Source organism: Hydra vulgaris, chromosome 02, assembly GCF_038396675.1.
Source record: "Hydra vulgaris chromosome 02, alternate assembly HydraT2T_AEP".
Lineage (NCBI taxonomy): Eukaryota > Metazoa > Cnidaria > Hydrozoa > Anthoathecata > Hydridae > Hydra > Hydra vulgaris.
Window position 1 is genome coordinate 35,822,501 of NC_088921.1, and position 21,906 is coordinate 35,844,406.

Here is a 21,906-nt window from a genome sequence, read left to right on the forward strand (position 1 = left end):
TGCGAATGTAATGTACCTAAATGAACATTGTGGCAACGTCTCTTGAACATTAATTTTTAACTGTGTATACACAATTTTCTAAAACATTCACAGAACATGCTTGAACATTCTCAACATTTGTTGAATATACTCAAAGGTTTTGTGTTAGCTGGGTAGCTACATGTTGTAAGCTATAAAGTATAGCTATATTGCAGCTATAAAACTGCAATATAGCGACATAGATAGCAACATGTCTTAAAATAAGATCACTATGTTAAAAGTTCAGTTTTTATCATAAATATATCAAATCCAATACTAATAATCAAATTTTTTCAAATGTAAAAACAAAATAAAACAGTAATGTGAGATAAAAAAAATTGCTCCAAAAATTGATATAAAGCTAGCTATTTGCTAGTCAATTGCTAGCTGATTTTCTACTGAGTCTTTATAAGTTAAATTTCTTTAGAAACAACATTTCTTTTGAAGTAATATTTCTTTAAAATAATTTTGCTCCGCATATTTCTTTTCTCATTGAAAATAAAGACCTCGAAATACAGTTTGACATGAGGTAGGCTGTTGTTTCTTTTTATGCCTGACCAAGTCCCAAACTCCATTTTATTGTTGGCACTGTTCCAATATAATTTGCACTCTTTTATTTTTTAAATGTTTGAAAGTTTTCCTGACTAAGAAGAAAATGTTTGTTTTATTGTCTGATTTATTGAGGGAGTAGTGCAGCAGAGTGTACATATATCGACTGAAATAGGTTGAACATGCAAGGAGTGCCTCTATATCGACTCATAGTTTTGGATAGGGCAGGCACTTTTTTTTACTAAAATATTTTTTTTTGGTTTTGTTGACTATTTATTTTTTGATGTCAACAAATTTTAGAAATTTTGTTCTATAATTTAATAAAAAGTGATAGTGAATTGCGGTATCTGGAAATGTTTCCGGTCTTTAAATTTTTAGCTTTTTAAAAACCGTTAACTTTATTTTTATCACTAAACTCAAAAGGTGTTATTCAAAATAAGATATTTTTATTGATCTTAAGTTATGATATAAAATCTCATTATAGAACCATATTCTTACTATTATTATTATCATTAAAAATTATGAATAAAACATTAATATTTTAATTCATATTATAAATCATCAGGTAAAATTAGAAAAGTAAAGCATTCATTACAATGTAGTATTAAAAAACAATCGCAAATCGCAACAGTGTAAAAAAATTTAGCGGTGATCAAATATTTTAAATGAAAGAAATCGTGAAATAAGATATAAAATACTTTTATATCTTATTTAAATCTTATTCAATAGCTTCTTATAAATTAAATGCTCATAATTCTTTAGCAGATATGTAATTAAACAAAATGAAAGACAGGAATTTAAAAGTACAAAAACTAATCGAGTTTCTAACGTTAAGTTTAATTCCAAAACAGCGTTTATTGCTATTTTAATTTCATTAATTTTATCAGCAAATGGCTTAACACTTTTAATTCTTGCAGACCACCGTGTATTTGAAATAGTGTGCAAAGAACATCCAGTATTATTTTTTAATATTTCCCATCTTTGTGGCCTACTACTAAATATATTGTATAGTTTTTTTATAGTGCCGAAAAATCTTACAACATGAATGCAAGATTCTGCTGCATGAACACCACATAAATTTAAACTATAACATGCACAAGGAGAAAAAATTGCCAATGGATTAATTTGCAAAATGCGAGCTTGTGCACCTTTATATGATCCACTCATGTTAGATCCGTTATCATATCCTTGTGCACTACAGTCACTTATAGGAATATTATACCTTTGTAGCGTTTCAAGAATTAAATTAGCAATATCTTCTCCAGTCTTCTTATTGCAGTCAACAAATGCAAGAAATCTTTCCATAAGTTCGAATTTGTTGGACTTAATAGTAACGTACCGTAAAATGAATGTAGTTTGTTCTATATGCGCAGAATCGGGTGTTGCGTCTACAATAAGGGAATAATACTTCATAGTTTCTCTTTCCTTTAAAATACAATTTCTCAAGTAATCTGCACAGCATGATATGAATTCATTTTGAATGTCTGGCGATAAGTAATGTACTCGCAATCTCTGCTTTTCGATTTGTGTCTGCTTTATGTTTTTTAAATGTTCTTTTAAAAGCAGATCGTAATGACTCAAAAGTTCTAATAATCCTAGAAAATTTCCATTGTTCGAATCTCCAATCAAATGAGTAACACCTCTAAAGGCAATCCACGCTCAGCAAGAAACAAAATTACATCTAATAATCGTTTTAATAAATCTTTCCATTTCTGTGTCTCATTTTGTATTTGTTTTACTATATAGCAATCAATAGTGTTATGTTTATTAATATTTTTTTCTAAATTTCGCCACTGGATATAACAAGGTTTATGATTACTAGATTTTTCATGGTCAAGTATTCTGTCATATAATTTTTTGTACCCTCTATTAACCTGCCAACCATTTTCTGTAGCAAAAATTCATCTTTGCTCATGAAATTTATAAAATAAACGTCAAGGAAAACAAAACAAAGCATTTTTAGATTTGCTCCAAGCTAACCAATCACGAGGAACTATTTCTTTATTTTTTAAACGAAAGCTTAATAAATAGGTAGGGAATTGACAACCGTGTTTATCTACAGGAAATATTGTTGGGTGTAGTTCTGGACCTCTTAGAATGGCATCTTCTACCTCTTTTGGTGTTACCTTTACTTTTACCACTCCAATATCGATGTTGGCACAGTCGGTATACAAAGAAAGTATCGAAATATCAGAAATTCCAACAAATTCCGTTTCATTCCTTGTGCCTAATGGGTCCGAATCAATATCTCCATTATCACAATAATCATCATTCTGTGTTTTTGAAGAAATTTTAAACCCCAAATTTTCTAGTGTTCTCATACCTCTAGAACTTTCTTCATTTCTTTTTTGTCGCTCTTTTTGTTTTTCGTATTTATCGCCAAATTTATGGCGAGAAATCATATTCTGTATTTCAGAAATTAAAACGTAGCTCTTTATACAGAATTTATAAATAAATAATGCAAATTAAAGTTTACGAATAATAACGTTTTTTTAATGATATTAATATTTGAATAATAATATTTTGTATTTAACACAATTGTAATATTTATTAAAAGTTTTAATTTAACACATATATGTTATTTACATAATGTAAACTAAAATTAAAAATATACGTTTACAAAAAACATTAGCGTGTCTAAAACGAAAATATTAAAATGCAGCATTAATGAGAGATCAAGTCATGCAATCTTTACAACTGTTAACGTTTTATAAGAAAATTAACAAATGAAAAGTTAACAATGTTGATTGAAAAAATTCGAACTTTAGTTTTGATTGAAATTTAATTGAAAAATATTCGATTGAAAAAATTCGAATTTTAATATTACAAAAAAAAAATAGCAAGAATAAAAAGAAGCATATTTGTTAAAAATTTTAAAGACAAAAAATAAGTGATGAATAAATAAGACTTCATGAAAAAAAACTATTTGTACACACACGGGGCCCTGGGAATCTTCCCCGTCTACCCCTCCCCTCCTCTCTTGGCGGCCATAATCGCCTGTATAATATTTTGTTGACTAAGACATATTTCCGTTAAGTAATCAGGTCTGCGAATTATGAAAAGATGAAAAAAATTAAAATGATAAATTTTGGGGTATCATAAAATATAAATGTTTGTAGCAAAAAAAACCCAGAACGAAGATTCTTTTTTTAAAAAAAAAAAATTTTAAAATCACAATCGCTTGTCTAAATTTAAATAAGATTTTAAATAAATAAGTTATTTAGGTAAAATGAACATCATAGTTTAATAATATGATCTGTTCTGATTGTTTATTAACAATTTTTCTTAGTTATAAGCTCTTTCTTGGTCAATATTTTTATCAAATTTCACAAAAAATACAATTCTTGTATTTTTTTTGTGAAGTTTGATAGAAATATTGTATTTTGACAACTATATATAGTAAATATATGTCAGAACCGATTAGAACTAGAATCTATAGTGGGTCAAGGCCCTTTTTCAAAAGATTTTAACTAAATTCATGTTCACGCCGATGAGTGAAAGTGATCTAAAGACTCCAAAACAGTGTTCTTTAGATTCACTATAAGGGCTAATAAAAAGATTTTGAAAGTTATATGTAAAAAAGAAAAGTCTCTTTAAATATTAAAAAAACAGGAAGCAAAAAAAATTATAACCTAAAGCTCTTGTTTGAACATAATACGCTGATAAAATCATGCTAATTCCAAATAAATAAATTTTAACAATTTGTAAATTGCCTTAATTACACCGAGTAACTTAAAACATTAAAATTTTTTAATAAATAATTCCTCAAAGTTTCCTTCAACACAAAAATTGAATTTAATGTTTCATACAATGCGCAAATAGATTTAGTATAATTTTTTATTGGTTTATTGAAAATTTTTTATTTATAATCCTTAAATTAATATCCAATGTCCTCTACTTTCAAAAAAAGTAGAGGACATCTGTCTCAAAAAGAAGCAAAGTTATTTAAAAATTTCAAAAGTAATCATCATTTTAAAAAAATATTAGAAAAAAATAGTTATAATTAAAAAAAACTTTTTTTTAATTTTTTAAATATTTTTTTTTGGTATTAAGGATCATATTGCACAGTTCAGACTTGAGGTGGCCCCCCTAAACCTAATTACATTTTGGAAATGTTTAATAGAGTTGCTTGTGAAAAACAATAAAAACTTTAGAATAGAAGACATAATAAGAATTGGAACAGATATATATATATATATATATATATATATATATATATATATATATATATATATATATATATATATATATATATATATATATATATATATATATATATATATATATATATATATATATATATATATATATATATATATATAATCAAATTTCAAAAAGTCAAATTTTAGAAAAATCAGGTTTCTTTATTTTCTTAAGAATAGAATAAGTTTAAGTAAATTAAATAATGAACTCAACATATTTTGATGTTTAGTGGTTACAAATACCAGAATATAAAACTTGGGTAATGTGTGGGGATACAAATACCTCAGCAAAATGTAGAGTTTGTCCACAAAAAATTACATAAAAACAAAAACCTTATCCTTAAACACAACTTTAACTTAATGACATAGAAACCAGTATGTTACAATATGTAAGTCTTATTTGTTGAAAATTTAATGAAAGTGTTTTTTTATGCCTTCAAAGATACAATTTGGTCTATAATATCTTTTAAATTTAATTGAGCTGTTGATTCTGCTTCAATAGCTAATAGACTTAGTGCTTGTAATGTCAAATACAGTATATGTGTTGTGACTATCAGTGAATGATCAACTTATTAAAATATGTTAATGTTGACATAGGTAAAATGTGGGAAATTTTCAATGTTTAAAATGAGGTAAAAAAGTGTGGAAATTTCTTTTAACTTTAACCCTATTACTGTCTCAACCCAACTTTTTTTTTTTTCATTCAAAATCAGAAGTTCCCTAATTGCGAAGTCATTGCTTTTTTTTTTAAAGTGAGTAGTAAGTTATTGTTTTACCAAAATAGCTTAATTATACTACATTGCATTACATTATAGCATCATATTTTGCACTTAATAAAACATATATTATTTATATTATTTATGTATATTATTTTATTATTTATGAGTTAATGCGTTATATTATTTATATTATTTATGTATATTATTTTATTATTTATGAGTTAATGCAGTTTGTTTTAATTTTTTAGATATAAATAAATAAAAAGGTGCTCACTATTTGTTATGATAGTCAAGATTATTATTAAAGCTTAAAAAATAATCTGTGTTTGCATTTCTTAGCTATATAATAATAATAATAATAATAATAATAATAATAATAATAATAATAATAATAATAATAATAATAACAATAATAACAATAATAACAATAATAATAATAATAATAATAATAATAATAATAGTAATAATAATAATAATAATAATAATAATAATAGCTACATAATAATAATTGTTAATGTTGATGTTTGTATAAACATTTATATAATTTTTTACAATGATAAATTTTTTTTTAAAGTTATTTGGCTTGGGCCCTAAATATACCTTGAATACCTTGGGCCCTGAATATACCCTGATTAACTCTTTCTGGCTGTGGGCCCTGCAGGCCCTTTGCTACACAACTGCTGCTACATCAAGAGAAATAAGTATAACATGCAAGTAGTGCTGCAACATTGATGCTGGGTTTCACTAGGGCAGGCAATCTTTTTATTAAAAAAAATTAATTTGTTTTCTAATTTTTTAATTAAATTTTGAGGTAATTAGCTTGGATTTAATAATTTTAAAACTGATTTTTTCTAAATTCTTTGTAGTAAATCAATTTTAAATTAAAGTAAAAACATTGAATTTATGGTGGCCTATAACTCAATCTAATTTTAAAATTTTATAAATCTTAGATTATGATGTTTTTGATTTTCAACCAAGTATTTTTGATTTTTATATTTACACCTAATTAAACATGTACTACTAATTTTCCAACCTACTAAATCATTGATCTACTTTATTTTTGACCTACTGAATTTTCAATCTACTGAATATTCAACCTACTGTTTTTTGAATTTTATAACTATGTCTTTCCAGTATTTATTTTTTTGTTGATTTGAATACGAGCCAAATTTGATCATTCTTGGCAAAGTGGTTGAAGCGCTGTCTTCAGAATTGAGAGGTATCAGGTTTGATAAATGTTCGATGAAAACGTATTGATTGTTTATTTAAAAAAAAAAATTGTAGTTTAAAAAGAAACAATGTTTAAAACACAGACCAGATAATCGGTTGAAAATTAATTTATCTCAAATCGGTCTAACTATCTGACATTTTTATTCACTTTGTCATTCATTTAGATTTTTTTTTTTTTTTGTTTAGTTTTTTATTTTTTTAATTTAGTTTTTATTTCTTTTCCAGTTTGATAGTTTTTGTTTTAGTTGACATTTGTTTATTCAGTGCATTTTTTAAACGCGCTAACTTAAAACATGTAAGGAGTCATGGCCAAGTTGTCAAAACAAAGTGTTATATGCATGGTCATACACGACGTGCAACAGCACACATCTCCTGAGAAGGCTTATATATACATATATATATATATATATATATATATATATATACATACATATATATATATATATATATATATATATATATATATATATATATATATATATATATATATATATATATATATATATATATATATATATATATATATATATATGGTGTTTTTCCATTAGTTTTCCATGGTAAAATAGCATGTTTTGTTTTCAAGTTTTTTGAAATCTAGTATTATTTCAATTGTCATATAAAAATGTAAAAAGCAAATTCTATTTATAATTTTAAAAAATAGTATATATAAATATGATAATTAATAACTTCAAGCTTTAACAAAATAAAAAGAATCATCAATAAAACGTATTCAATCCAAAAAAACATCAAGACCATTTATAAGTGTGATTACACCACCAACTTTAATTGCAGAACCAGGTAATATCAAACAAATTACCATTCACATTTTAATATTCATTATTATTTTCACTACAGTTAGTATCATTGTCTATTTCACCAATCTTGACAATACATCATAATACATCATACAATACATCATAAATCATAGTACATCATACATAATACATCATACAAGACATAATTAATTTTCTTTATTTCCTAATTTATTTATACTTATAATTATTATCTATTATAACTTGCTTTATAATTATGGATCAACACCTAATGTTTTGAATATTCTATATAAATGTTGCCAAATGTTGGGTAACATTTATATAGAAAAAAGTAGCAATGAATAAATCATCATATATAAGTAATAATTATAAGACTATTACCGCTTTTTCGTATGAGCTTTCTGCATGGTGTACAACATCATTTATATTTCCAGTCAAATCTTCCTACTTATAATGTAGTAATTTAAGTAAAATGATTGAGTCAAAATAAAAAGATTTATGCACATATATAAATGTTACCTGTATGTTGGTAACGTTTATATAGAACAAGGCAGCTATATAAGGCAGTTATATAGAACAAATATAGTATTACATATAAATTGTAGTTTGAAAAAAAACTTACTTCATCTGAGTTATCTGCATGATGTACAACATCATTTATATTGTCAGTCAAACCTGCCTGCTGATAATGTAGTAATTTAAATAAAATGATAAAGTTAAAATGAAAAGATTAATGCACATATATAAATGTTACCTTTAAGTTGGTAACATTTATATAGAACAAGGCAGAAACAAATATATTGTTACTTATAAATGGTAATTTAAAAAAAGCATACTTCTTCTTTGTCCAACCTATCTGAAAGGTGTAAAATATTATTTTTATCGTCAGTCAAACTTGCCTGCTTATAATGCAGTAATTTAAACAAAAGGATAAAGTTAAAATAAAAGGACTTATGCACACACTATTAAATTTAAAAAGTTATTATATTTTTACTTTACTATTTAAAACGAAATAAACATAACAATTATAATAAATATGTAATTTATTAAGTATAGTAATGTAAAAACATAATAAATATGAAAGTGTATACACAAATTGATTTATTTTTACTTTAAACAAGCACTTCACATTAGTTAAAAAAAAAACAAATAAAAATATTTGTGTTTTAATAGATAAAAGTGTATTATTTATAAATATTGCTTTTATATGCTTACATTTTACTGTGAAGTAAAATCTTGTGCATTAATTAACTTCCCTTTCTAATATTTTTAAAACATTACCGTAATTGTTCTTGGAACATCGTTACAAGTTGAATCCCAAAGATTATGCTCATATCTTTTCTGGTTAATTCGAACTCAAATCACTATTTTAATTAGACAGCTTTTGAACTATTAAAAAAAATATTAAATGCATATAAAAACTGACGTTATAAATGATATAAATGATGAACAACATTATTTATATCACCAGTCAAACCTGTTGGCTTATAATGTAGTAATTTAAATAAAATAATAAACTAAATATAACAGGATTTATACGCAAACTATTACATTATTTGCATACTTTAATAATTCTGCTATTTAATAGTAATGAATAAATATCCCTACTAGATATGGTCACTAACTAAATCCTAACTTGAATGTTTGCATCAACAAAAAGACAAAAATAACTTAACAGAACTAAAATTTAATAAAACATTTACCATAAAATAAAGTGTTTTAACTTTAAACATTTTTATGCAAACTAAAGCCATTAGAAAAAAATTAAAAAAGATAGTACTAGTTATCTTTTGTACATTAGTTATCTAATCTTATCCGATACACTGCTCATCTAAGTTTATCTAATACACTGGTTATATAATGTACATTAAAACTAAAATATATGTAGTAAACCAAGTAAATAAAAAATCAAACTGATTCATTTGACATTACTATTACTTCGCTTACTTTGCATAACTTTCTATACTATTGCAAGTTATGCAAAGTAAGCGAAGCTATTGGCAATAGCTAGAATAAGATAAATATATGCATTTTATAATGCCTCATAATATGATAATATGCAGAGATGTAAAGATAGTAAAGGTTAACACCAAGACATTATGACTCAATACCAAGACTAAGACCAAGACTCAAAGCTTCAAGACCAAGACTCCAAGCTTCAAGACCAAGACAGTTAAGTCTCGAGACGTCTCAGGACCAAGGTTTAAATCTCAAAACCAACATTCTAGCTATTGCAAGTATGTCTAGTTGTTTATATCTGTATGTTTAGTTTGAATAATATTATATGTGATGCATTATAAAAAACATATAATTTGTAACCTTAGTAAATTAAAAAAAATAGAAGAATGCAAAAAATATTATTTACTCAAGTTACAAATGTAACTCTACATGTTCGACGACATCTTTAATTGCGCATTTGTAAAACCCATGGTGCAGCATGAGTTTTGAAAATAAAACCGTGGTCTTTTACGTATAAAACAGGAATCCAAATTTGAAACACCAGGTGAACTTAAAACAAATAAACTTAGATGCTACTCTAAAACATTCGACAAGTGTTTAAAAAATTAATATCTAAATTAGCTTTGCTTAACTTTCTTGGCAACTTTTTAAGTTTTCTAAAATTCTTATTAGAAACTTGTTTGTTAATTTTAAGATTATCATTAGCAATATCGGTGGTTGCTCGAATAGGTACATTAGTGTATAGGCTTGTGATGTTGTATGATACTAAGTATTTTCCATAAATGTTAGCTTGATTCACATCTATTTCTACTAATCAGCATGAATCCGAAAACCAAGAAGTCATGAAAAACTACTTTACACTTCCTTATGTTGGTAATATATCTGATCAAACCAAAAAGAGTTTAAACTCTATCATTGTAAACCTATAAACTTTAATTTATTTTTTACCTCCTTTAAAATTTTTAATATGTTTTCACCAAAGGATCCTCTTCCTGTAGAGTTCAAATCATCCTTTGTTTATAAATGTGTATATGCAGGATGTAAATCCTGTTATATAGGCAAAACTTCTTGCCATTTTAAAACACAAATAATTGAACATTACAGGAGAGACAAAAGCTAACATATATACAAACATCTCCATGCTAACAATAATTATTTTAATAATTATAGTAATAACTGTTCCTCGATATTGGATTCTGCCTCCAATAAATTTGAGCTTAAGATTAAGGAAAGTTTGTTCATTGAATGGAAAAATCCAGATATGAACAAACAGTTGAACCATTATAAAATATCATTTTTCACATTTTAATTACCATTTTATTAGTCGTTAACCTTTTGTTAAAAAAATAATTTAATAATTTTTTTATTGTATTTCTTATATTGCCTGTTTTGTCGGAATTAATAAAAAAATTTTCATTTATATTTTATTACTGTAGAATATTTGTATATAAAATTAAGTTTTTTTTTTAACCCAGCTGAAGATGACTATAAAATGGTGGAAACATGTATTCTAATTTTATTTGTTAAAAAATGGTTTTTATTAATAAGTGGAAAAAATTAGTCTTATTTTTCATTCGTTTTATTAGTCTTATTTAATTATTATAATATTTATTTTTTGCGAATGAAAAATAAGACTAATTAAAAATTAGTCTTATTTTTCATTCGCAAAAAATAAATTTTGGAAACATATTAAAAGACATCACAATAAGTATAAACAAGTTTCTAAAAAGGATTTTAGAAAACTTGAAAAGTTGCATAGAAAGTTAAGCAAAGCTAATTTAGATATTAATTTTTTAAACACTTGTTGAGGTTTTGGAGTAGCACCTAAGTTTATTTGCTTTAAGTTCAACTGGTTTTCCAATTTGGATGTTTTATATGTAAAAGACTACTCTGAAGTGCAATAGTTAAGCGTAACAAAGAAAAGTTTCATCTATGCAAAGAAATTTTGCTTTAGAAGAAAATTTAGAATTAGCTGTGTCTTCTATTGATTTTTCTATTGATTTATCTTAAATAAAGCGCTGAAACATAATTTGGAAAAAGAGAATGTATATATGTTTGTATATATATATATATATGTATATGTATATATATATATATATATATATGTATATGTATATGTATATATATATATATATATATATATATATATATATATATATATATATATATATATATATATATATATATATATATATTCACACACATTTTTTAATTTTTAAAAATTAAAAAAAATTTTTTTAATTATTTTTAAAATCCAGAAACTATTAAACAACTTAATTCCAGTTTTTTCAATTCTAGGTTTCATGGTGATGGCACTTTGCATTTTCCTGGAGGTAGCAAATTTGTTGGGACTTGGAAGAATGGAAAATGTATCAAGGCAAATAATTAGTTTTTTAATATCCTTGTAAGTTTGCAGGCTTTTTTATTAAGTATTTTTTGTTCTTACACAACATTTTTTAACAACATGGTTTTAATTTGCTGAAGCATTTTTATTATTTGATACTTAATATTTTTGTCTCTGATAGTTTGTATTCGTGTAATTTTCTTTTACATATATTATAAAAAGCCATAGCTTAAAAATCAGTCTACACAAGTTGCTAGGCAAAAAACTTGCATTGGGGGATATTTGTTTTATGATTAGCTGTAGGGTTAAATCTTATTGATTTTATTTTTTGAAACTCACATTTTATTCAACAACATTATAAATGGAAAAAAATTGGAGTTTGCTTTATTAATATTAATTACCTATTTTGTATACAAAATTATCATGGAAATCTCATCAATATTGTTTGGATAAAAGTCATATTTATGTTGGTAATAATGACCAAATCATTGAAAAGGAAGCAGTTTCTGCCGTTGCATTAGAGCAAGGTATCTCTAAACTTATCTGCAAAAGATATTTCAACGATATAAGCAGCAACATTAATTATTAAAATTAGGCACTACTCACTAATGATTGCAATCAAGAAGGGTTTTGACAATTTTGAAATAATAAAAAATCATAATCAATACTTTTGAAGTAATAGTAATTATGGCTTATAGTTGAGAAGTTACAGTTGAGATGTTACAAAGTTTTATGTATATTAGTTGAGAATAGAGTTAAATAGACTTTAAAATTTTTTTAAAAAACAGTTTTTAGTATAAACATCCATGTCACTGGTTCCCTGATTCCGTAATGCTAAAACTTATTATTTCTTAGCGGCCAATTATAATTAACCACTGAGAAGTAATAAAAAAAATTTTTCAAGCCCTCTAAATAACTTATCAATTAGTTTAGACATTACAAGAAAAAAACACATATCAACTTTTGTTCTATAAAAAAAAGAAGAAAATGAAATTCTAAGAAATAATCATTATCAAATAAGTTTCGATAGCAAAACAAAAACAGACTAGAGTGATTTTTTTAAAACAAAACATAAATCACTTGATTTATTTGCAGACAAACCCAAAGTCTTTAATAAATATATTTTTTTTTTTTACAATTCTGTGTGAACTCTCCAAAAGCTTCCATCAAAGTCTTCTAAATCACTTAATGGATAACCAATATTTTAAAAATCAATTGCAAATTCTATTATTCTTATAATCTCAATTCACCTCCTCATGGCTGAGAAGACCACTTCAATTGAGAAGGTTATTTTACTTGTGATTATAACCCTCTCTCACCTCCACTCTCTCAAAATCACTCTGAAACATGAACCTTTACAAGCAAGGCTGCTTTGCTGAGAACTTCTCTACTATATCAAATATACTATATCAACAATTTTTTTGTTATATATATGATAAAACATTGTAACTCACTCTAATTTACTGTTTAAATTGCATTTCTATGGTATTAAGTACGAGTTGTTAAAATGGATTACAATCTCTTTAACAAATCGTTCTCAATGTGTTTGTATCTGTTGATCATATTTTTTAAAAATTTTTGTAAAGACTGGAATACCTCAAAGGACTGTCTTAGGCCCCATATTATTTTTAGTTTTTATAAATAATGTAACCTTGTGTATTGAGGTGATTATGGCATCAAACTGATTGCGGACAACAGCAAGTTGTATCAAGCAAAAGACGATGGAAGCAACACACATCTCACCAATACCTTAAAAAAATGTTCAGAATTGTCAAATGTTTGTCAACTTAATATAGCAACCAAAAAACGTTTCATCTACGTTATGGAAACAGTGCTTTGCCATTCATTATTAATGAACATTGATATAACTATTGAATCTATTAAATCTATTCAAGTTTTATAATTAGTATAATTGTGTCTTTTAATATTTTTGAATATGTTTTATTACTGTTCTTTTATTGCAGGCAAGGCACATTCTTGTGCTTAATTACTTTTATAATCTTTTATCAGTCATAGTTCCTAACTTTTAATAAGAGTCTACAAACTTTTTGTTTGACCTATGTTAGAATCTTGTACCTCAGTGTAGAATCCTACCTTTTAAATCATATACATCAGATAAAGAAGGTTCATAAATATTTTACTAGAATTGTCTGTAAAAGATGTCCTCCTGTACTCCTTGATTATTCCTTGTTAAGATGTATTCCTTGTTAAGATGTAAAAATGTACTCCTTGATTATTCCTTGTTAAGATGAAGCATAATTTAAAAAAATCAAAAGTTTCACTTCACAAAGTAAATAATCATTTAAATACAAAGATATGATAAATGATTTATTTGTGCGATTTTTGAAATCTATAATTAATTTTAAAACAAAATAAATTATTTTTGAAACAATTGTATTTTATATTATTGATCTCAAAATAAATAAGGTTTATATATGTAAATGGTTGCTAGAAACGGGCGCTATGGACGCCTCTCAGTTTAATAGTAATAAATTATTTGCACTTAAGCGCCAAATAAACAGGGGCTAATAAAAATACAGTTAACCAAACAGGGAGGGGATTTAATAAACAGAGTGTTATTATTTTAAAAGACAAGAAACCAACAATTTGGTTTTTTATTTTAATTTGATTTTAATTCAATGAAAATAAAAATTAAAAAAAAGCGTTTAACAGTTTTTTGTAGAGGTATTTCTCGAATTTTTTTTTTTTTTTTTTTGTATGCGAACAAAAATCAAGTCTCCATAATTAATTATTAGGGGGGGGGGGGGGGCGCTATGAAAAAAATACGGAAGTGTAGGAGAAATAAGACGAATTTCATAAACGGCAACGACGTCTTCAGCACCTAAGATTGTTCGTTATATTGATTAAATTTTAAAATTATGAATCTTTCCTTGATTTCAGTTTGTGAGAAAAACTTTACTGGGGTAAAAAATTAAATGAATAATATTCACAAAAAAATATTGTGTTAAAAATCATGCTAAATTTTATGTGCTATATTATTTTGAAAAGTCTTTTGTATTAAGTTTTTTATTTTCATCAATGATACTTAAGAAAACGTTTGAAATTTTGAGGATTAGGTGTTTATATCCGTAAAGTCGTTTGCTATAAACTAAACTGAAAATGTAAATTCACCTCGACCAGAACTGTCAGAGAACTGAGAACTAGATAAGAAATTCGTTTAAAAACGTGTTCTTACCAAAGATATACCAGCGGACAAAATACTTAGAACTTTTTTGATTTTGTTGCGTCATTTCTTCATTTATCGTTTTAAAAGTACAAGTTCATACAAAAAAGTTTGCATCAAAGGTTTATGTAATTTTACTTGCTTAGGGAGAATATTTGTTCAAAGACAATTTAGTCTACTCACCAGAAGACTGGGGATATTGTGAATCACACGATAGAAGATATTACACAGAAATCTGCAATGGACTTAAGCCAGCTGGTATAACTTTTTAATTATTTAATTAAAAATAGATTTATTTTGATTAATAATTCTCTTTTATTATTGTTTTCTTTTATTTTTTGACACGGATGAAATTCTGTATCATATAAAATGTCTCAGGGTTATCTCAGTTAACAAATGAGATTCCAAGCAAAACAATACCTAAAGGTTGTTATGACTGTGGGGATGGTTTTTACAACCCAGAAATTCGTGTGGTTATGGATTATGATAATAAATTTTTAAGGAATGCTGGTAAGTCTAATACACCTTTAACATTTTCATTATTTAGTTTTTATATTGTAAATCTAATTTTGTATTGTAAAAAGTTTTGCGATGAAAATGCGATAAAAATTTTTTTTAGATGACGATGAACACAGTTGGATAGTAAAGCATTGTCGGCGAGAATGGGATGAAAATACTGGATTTAAAGACAATTTGCGAGAACTTTGATTTGAAATCTCGCTAAATTTATTTTAGCACTCATTCTTTTAGTAATTTCGTTAATTCAACAAAAATTTTGAATTCTTAATCTCATACTCTTATCCAAGGGTGTAATTGGTGTAGCTCTTCCTATAATTAAATATTACAGGTGCCTATGTTTATGTTTAAGTAGATACGCTTGTGTAAGTAGATACATGTTTAAGAAGATACCCTTTTTTTAAAAACGCCATTACAATTAGTTAAATCGTAATTAGACTTTCAATCTAAAATTGTGAATAATGTAAAAAAAATTCAATAACCAAATTTGATTTTATATTTTTATCTGCCGCCACTTAAATTTTAATCTTTTCACTTAAAAGATTTTGTATACAAACGTGAATCTCGTTTCATAACAATTTTGTATAATTATTACATAACACAGTGTTTGAAATAATTTTTAAAACGCTTTATCAAGATTACGTGGTTACAATATTGTATTTGATTGCCAGTTGATACTAAGTTTTATAGCTCTTTGTCGGGCCTTTAGTACTCTTGGTGATTTGTTCTCTTAAGAATTTAGTATTATTTTTACTGAAAAAAGTTTTTCAATGATCTCAAGGTTAGTGCGTAAAAGCACTATCCAAGTTATATTCACTATTCAAATTATAGAAGAAAAAGTTATCAGAACATTTGAAAATTAGCTCTGTATCTTTTTTATATTCAGCGGAGAAAATAGAATCAGCCTCCATTTTTTTTACCATTATTTTTCGTTTTAATTTAACAAAAATGGCAGTGAAACAATTATCAAATCTAATTTATTTCTTATTATCTTCTATTACAACTAAAAAGTTTATAAATTGGTATGTTTAATTAATTACAAATGGAAAAGAAAATTAAAAGTATTCAATTTGCGGAGAAAATAAAATTAGCCTCATTTACGTTATATACAAGAAAATACAGAAAATATTTTGTTTTTTCGCTCATTTAATATTTAGTATTGCTTCCTGATTTTTTAATGACTTCAAATATGACTTGACAAATACTAGTCACAAGGTTTCTATAGGAATTTCATTACAAGCTTGTCTGATACGAGTTTTCAGCTCCAAGGTGGATTCAAATTGCTTACCATTTTCATAAACCTTTCTTGAAAGTATTCCCAATAGATTTTCAATTAGGTTAAGATCTGGACTACATGCGGTCTATTCCATTACGTGAATATTTTTTTCTCTTATTCAAGCTTTTGTAAGTTTTGAATTATGGATAGCAGCATTATCTTGTTAAAAAGTGAAATTTTCACCCATCAATTCCTTACCATGTTCAAGCAAACTTATTTCTAATAAGTCAATATAGTCCTGTGAATTGATATTTGTTGAAATCCATGTCAGTGGGAGTTTTCCAGCAAAGGAAAAAGCCCCCTAAACCATAACAGTTTCACCACCAAAGTTACAACCTATCCGATTTTCTTTCTCTTTTCGAAGATCGTGCCAGTAATGTTGATCGCAATCAGGACCATCTAGATTGAAATTTTTTTCATCACTAAAGAGAACTTGATGCCACTCTTCCTGCCAAGACATGTGTTCTTTTGCAAATTGTAATCTAACTTCTTTATGCTGAGCAGTAGGTTTTGGTTTTGGTTTACGCTTTTTCCAAACTGTGTTTGGATCTTCGTGTAAGACTTGTCTCACAGTTGAACAAATACAGGTAATTGTAAATCAGTACGAATTTGAGATGCAGTCATGTGCTGAGCAGCAGCATGGCGTACAATAACTTAATTAGCACGATTATTAATTTTAAGTTTGCCACCACTTTCCTTATAAGTTCCATAATAAACGCCAATCTTGAAGTAATTATTAACCACTTTTGGAGATCTTTTAATTATCTTTGCGGTTTCCCAATTAGATAAGCTTGTATCTTTGTATACTTTAATTACTGCTAATTCTTCATTCGTTAAACGCTTACCCACGTTCCATTTCAAATTAAGGTATTGAAAACTAAATGTTAAAAACTTTATCAGTACTGATTTCACAGCCTTTATTTAAATTACTACTAATAATAAAAAAACACAATAATAATAATAAGTCACAAATGCGTATTACCAGATTAATTATTGATGAGGCTAATTCTATTTGTTACCGCATTTTCAAGTATAATACAATTTATGGTTTTATCAAATGTACCGCAATTTAATTATGCAATATTATAATCAAAAAAGTTGTTGTTTGTAACAATAATTATATGTGTGTGGATACAAAAGATGCACCGCACAAACTTGCATACAGATTTTTAAAACATTGGATCAGTACATGGTGAGGCTAATTCTATTTTCTCCACTGTATTCATTTTGCTACATAATAATTTGATTCCAATGAAGTAAGTTTGAAACTTTCGTTGCACCACTGTTACATCCCTATTAGGAATGCACAAGTTTGGATGATGAATGTTCCTAGGTTTCAATCTCCGCCGTTAAGTATTAAACTCTCGTGCAACAGTATAATTTTAATTTTACACTTCAAATAAATGCAATTTGATTATTGAATCTTTTTTCCATAACTTTTCGAATTTTTGAGCAGCCGTGGTATAGTGGTTAAAATTCTAGCTCAGAATCCTGAGATCCCAAGTTCGATGCCGGCTCTAGCTCATTGGTAAGGAAGAAAGCGTGAATTTCCTTGTTAAATCTTCTTTCGCGGTGCCCTGTGATAAGTCCGAAAGGACTTCTGGGAGCACCTCATGAACTAATAAAAAAAAATTTAAATTTAATACTTATTAAAAATTGACCTCAACAAACAAAATATTGCTAGATTAGAATTATCTTTTTCTATCTCAAAAAGTTGCGGAGAAAACATAAGTAATAAAAGTCTTTTTATACGCCGTTTCCTAGAGTTTCATTTTTGAAATTTTTTTATCTTAAAACTCATTATGTAGAGGTAAAACAAGATAATTTTAATCTCATAATATTTAACTTAACCTTGTATTACATGTTATAACATATAATACACTGTTGCATAATACAGTAAGTTTGACTATGATAACCGCAACTAGTCCCGGGAGCTCGGAGGTTATCTTTCTAATACAAAATCATTCCTTCAAAAGCACCCATTTTCAATTGGGTTTAAGTCCGGAATACCATCCAGCCATTCAAGGACTTTTACGTAATTTTTCGCTAAAAAAACTATTCACAACCTTGGATTGGTGGCATTAAGTGCAGTCATGCATAAAAATTGTGGTTTTGTAAATTGTAACATGCAAATTCAACTTTTCTCTGAGTAATTCACCATGCTTTTACCCATTCATGGTTGTCCTAGGAGTTAAAAAACTCCTGAGATAACATGGTCGAAACAGTGAATTTTTCGTCAAGCCGTTTTCTTAAGGATCTACAATCGTGCTTTTTCTGAACAATGAACTGTTGTAAAGTTGATTCATCGGAAAATAGTACTTTCCCCCAGTCGTCCTCGGTCCAATGCTAGTGCTTTTTGGCAAGTTCTAATTTTTATTTTTCATTAGAGGTGTCAGTCGTTGTTTATTAGCTGGTTTATACAACTTTGACCTGAATTCTTAGCTGAGGCGACGCGAAACTGTGCTGATCCTAACATTAGTACCTTTTGCGAGGAGCTCATTAAAGATTGTGCAACGATGTTTTTCATAATGTTATCTAACCCAAGGCTAGTTTTGTGAAGCCTACCACTTTTCTTTCGATTACCATAAAATTCTGAATGAATTTCTCTATAGCTCTTTGAACAGATAACTGACTGAAACTATGTTGTGCCCAAATTTGACGCCGTGACATTCCTTTTTGTAAAGTGCAACAATCTGAGCACATTTTGCTAAAATAGAAAATTTAAAAGGTATACAATAACAAAGCTAGAAACCTTAATCAGACATGGAATGCGGTATACAAAAAGTTGACGCAATCCCGTCTGATGCAATAATTAGGCAGGACTGCCAAATATGCAAATTTCCGGAGGTGGTAATTTTACAAATGACTGTGTAACACTTATGCTAATAAAAAAAGTAAATGACTTAAACAGTAAACCTAAAATTTGAGCAATGTGTCTCATTAGTTTAATTTATTTAACATTAGTTTAATGTATTTAAAAATAATATTGTGTGTTGGGCTTTAAACATTTATATTTTTATGAAGCATTTAAATTTTTAATATGTTATTAAACTATTTTTGTTTTCTGATTTATTTATTAAAAGCTACAACAACAATTTTAAAAAGGTGTTATGTATTGTAATTGCATTGTAGAGAATTTATTTATAACAATTTTATTATTATTATTATTTACAACAAGTTTAAAAAGTTGTTTTGTTGTGTAATTGTATTGTAGAGAATTTTCTGCTTAATCTGAAGGTGTAAAAACTGTTTTTAGAATCTTATTCTTGACTGCGCAAGTTTTAAAGTTCTCACTCCAATAAAACAACAAAACAAACACCACAATAGAAAAACAAAACAACAAAACAAATACCGCAATAGAAAAGTTGTTTGATTGCATTTTAAAAACAATTTCTCAAAGCTAATATAAACAATTACACTCTTGGTAAAAATTTATTTATTTTTTCAAAAAATTTAACTTAAACTCTCGGAACTAAAGTTCAATTCTACTATACCAAAAACTTAAAAATGAAATTTACTAGTTTTAGAATAAAGTTATAAGCAAAAATTCATAGAATTTTTTTTGAGGAAAAGTGAACACGCTAATTGATTACACTTTTTCATTAAGATAAGCGAGGCTTATCAAATAAACGATTAATTAAAATGTACATAAAAAAATTGCCTTTGCTTTCTGTCTAAAATTTTTAAAACAAAAATAACTTTTTACTTTTTTTTTTTGGTTTTTAAGATGCTCTCAGAAGTCCCTTACAAACTTATCACAAAGCACCGCGGAGAAGCATTTAACTAGGAAGTTTACGCCTCTTTCCTTACTAATGTTGCTTATTGGGCTAGAGCGGACTATCGAACCTCAGACCACTTGGTTCTAATCACTGCGCCACGGCTTCACTTGTATTTTTAGAACACAAATAACTTTTAAAATAAAGTACTTGCAATTTGCAAAGCAAAATCGAAAAAATCAAAATATCAATGAGCAAAGTTTCAGAAGCATACAGTATACCAAAAGCAACTTTTTACAAAAGTTTGTAAACAATAAAATTTAATCAAACAGATTACCATATAAATTATATAACTGTGTATAGTGTTTGAATTTGTTTCAGTGCTAATCAATTTAGCCAACTAGAGATTTCGAAGAAAATGCGCAAATTTCACCGCAAGAGTTGAATGTATTTATAATATTATTAATTAATAATTGGATTTAAAACTTTTCAAACTGAAGTTTTAAATCTAACTTTTTACCAAAGTGTGAACAATAAAATATACACACACACACATATATATACATATATGTATACATATATATATATATATGTATATATATATATATATATATCTATATATATATACATATATATATATATATATATATATATATATATATATATATATATATATATATATATATATATATATATATATATATATATATATATATATATATATATATATATATATATATATATATATATATATATATATATATATATATATATATATATATATATATATAGTTCTATAGTTTGTTGGCTTTAGGAAGAGCGGAAGGAAAAAAGTGATTCTTACGCCAACACATACGTCACTTTTAATTACTTTTAACTTTCGTCCAACATTTCCGTGTTGGACGAAAGTAAGAACCATTAATTTAATTACAAATTAATCGTTTTTTAAAAAAACCACAAAAACGCAAATTTAATTGACCAGAATGTTTTTAAAAACATTCTGAATGTTTTTATAACATTTTGAATGTTTTTAACAATATAAACAATGTTTTTATTTTTATTTTTTTTAATAAAATGTTTTTATTTTTATTTTTTTTAATAAAATGTTTTTATTTTTATTTTTTTTACTGTAAATCATGTGCGGAGTGTTGCTACATCGACTATCTTATAGCCTGACTCGCAAGGGAGTGCTGCTACATCGACTGACAAATAGCCTGACTCGCAAGGGAGTGCTGCTACATCGACTGACAAATAGCCTGACTCGTAAGGGAGTGCTGCTACATCGACTGACAAATAGCCTGACCCGCAAGGGAGTGCTGCTACATCGACTGAGGGTTTGGTTGGGGCAGGCAGTCTATCATTATTAAAAAAAAAAAATTCCGGTCTTGCATTTTAATTTTTACTTTTTGTCAACAAAATA

The 21,906-nt window shown here is 26.5% G+C and overlaps 1 protein-coding gene across 1 annotated transcript in view; it reads left to right on the forward strand.

Annotated features, from left to right (window-relative positions):
* Positions 1–15,758, forward strand: part of LOC100215346 (MORN repeat-containing protein 5) — a 30,832-nt gene extending 15,074 nt beyond the window's left edge. The window contains exons 4-7 of the mRNA XM_065790732.1: positions 11,749–11,827; positions 15,125–15,236; positions 15,357–15,488; positions 15,598–15,758. Of these exons, the coding sequence (XP_065646804.1) occupies positions 11,749–11,827; positions 15,125–15,236; positions 15,357–15,488; positions 15,598–15,686 (412 nt within the window). The 3' untranslated portion in view covers positions 15,687–15,758. The remainder of the gene's footprint in view (positions 1–11,748; positions 11,828–15,124; positions 15,237–15,356; positions 15,489–15,597) is intronic.
* The last annotated feature ends 6,148 nt before the right edge of the window (positions 15,759–21,906 follow it).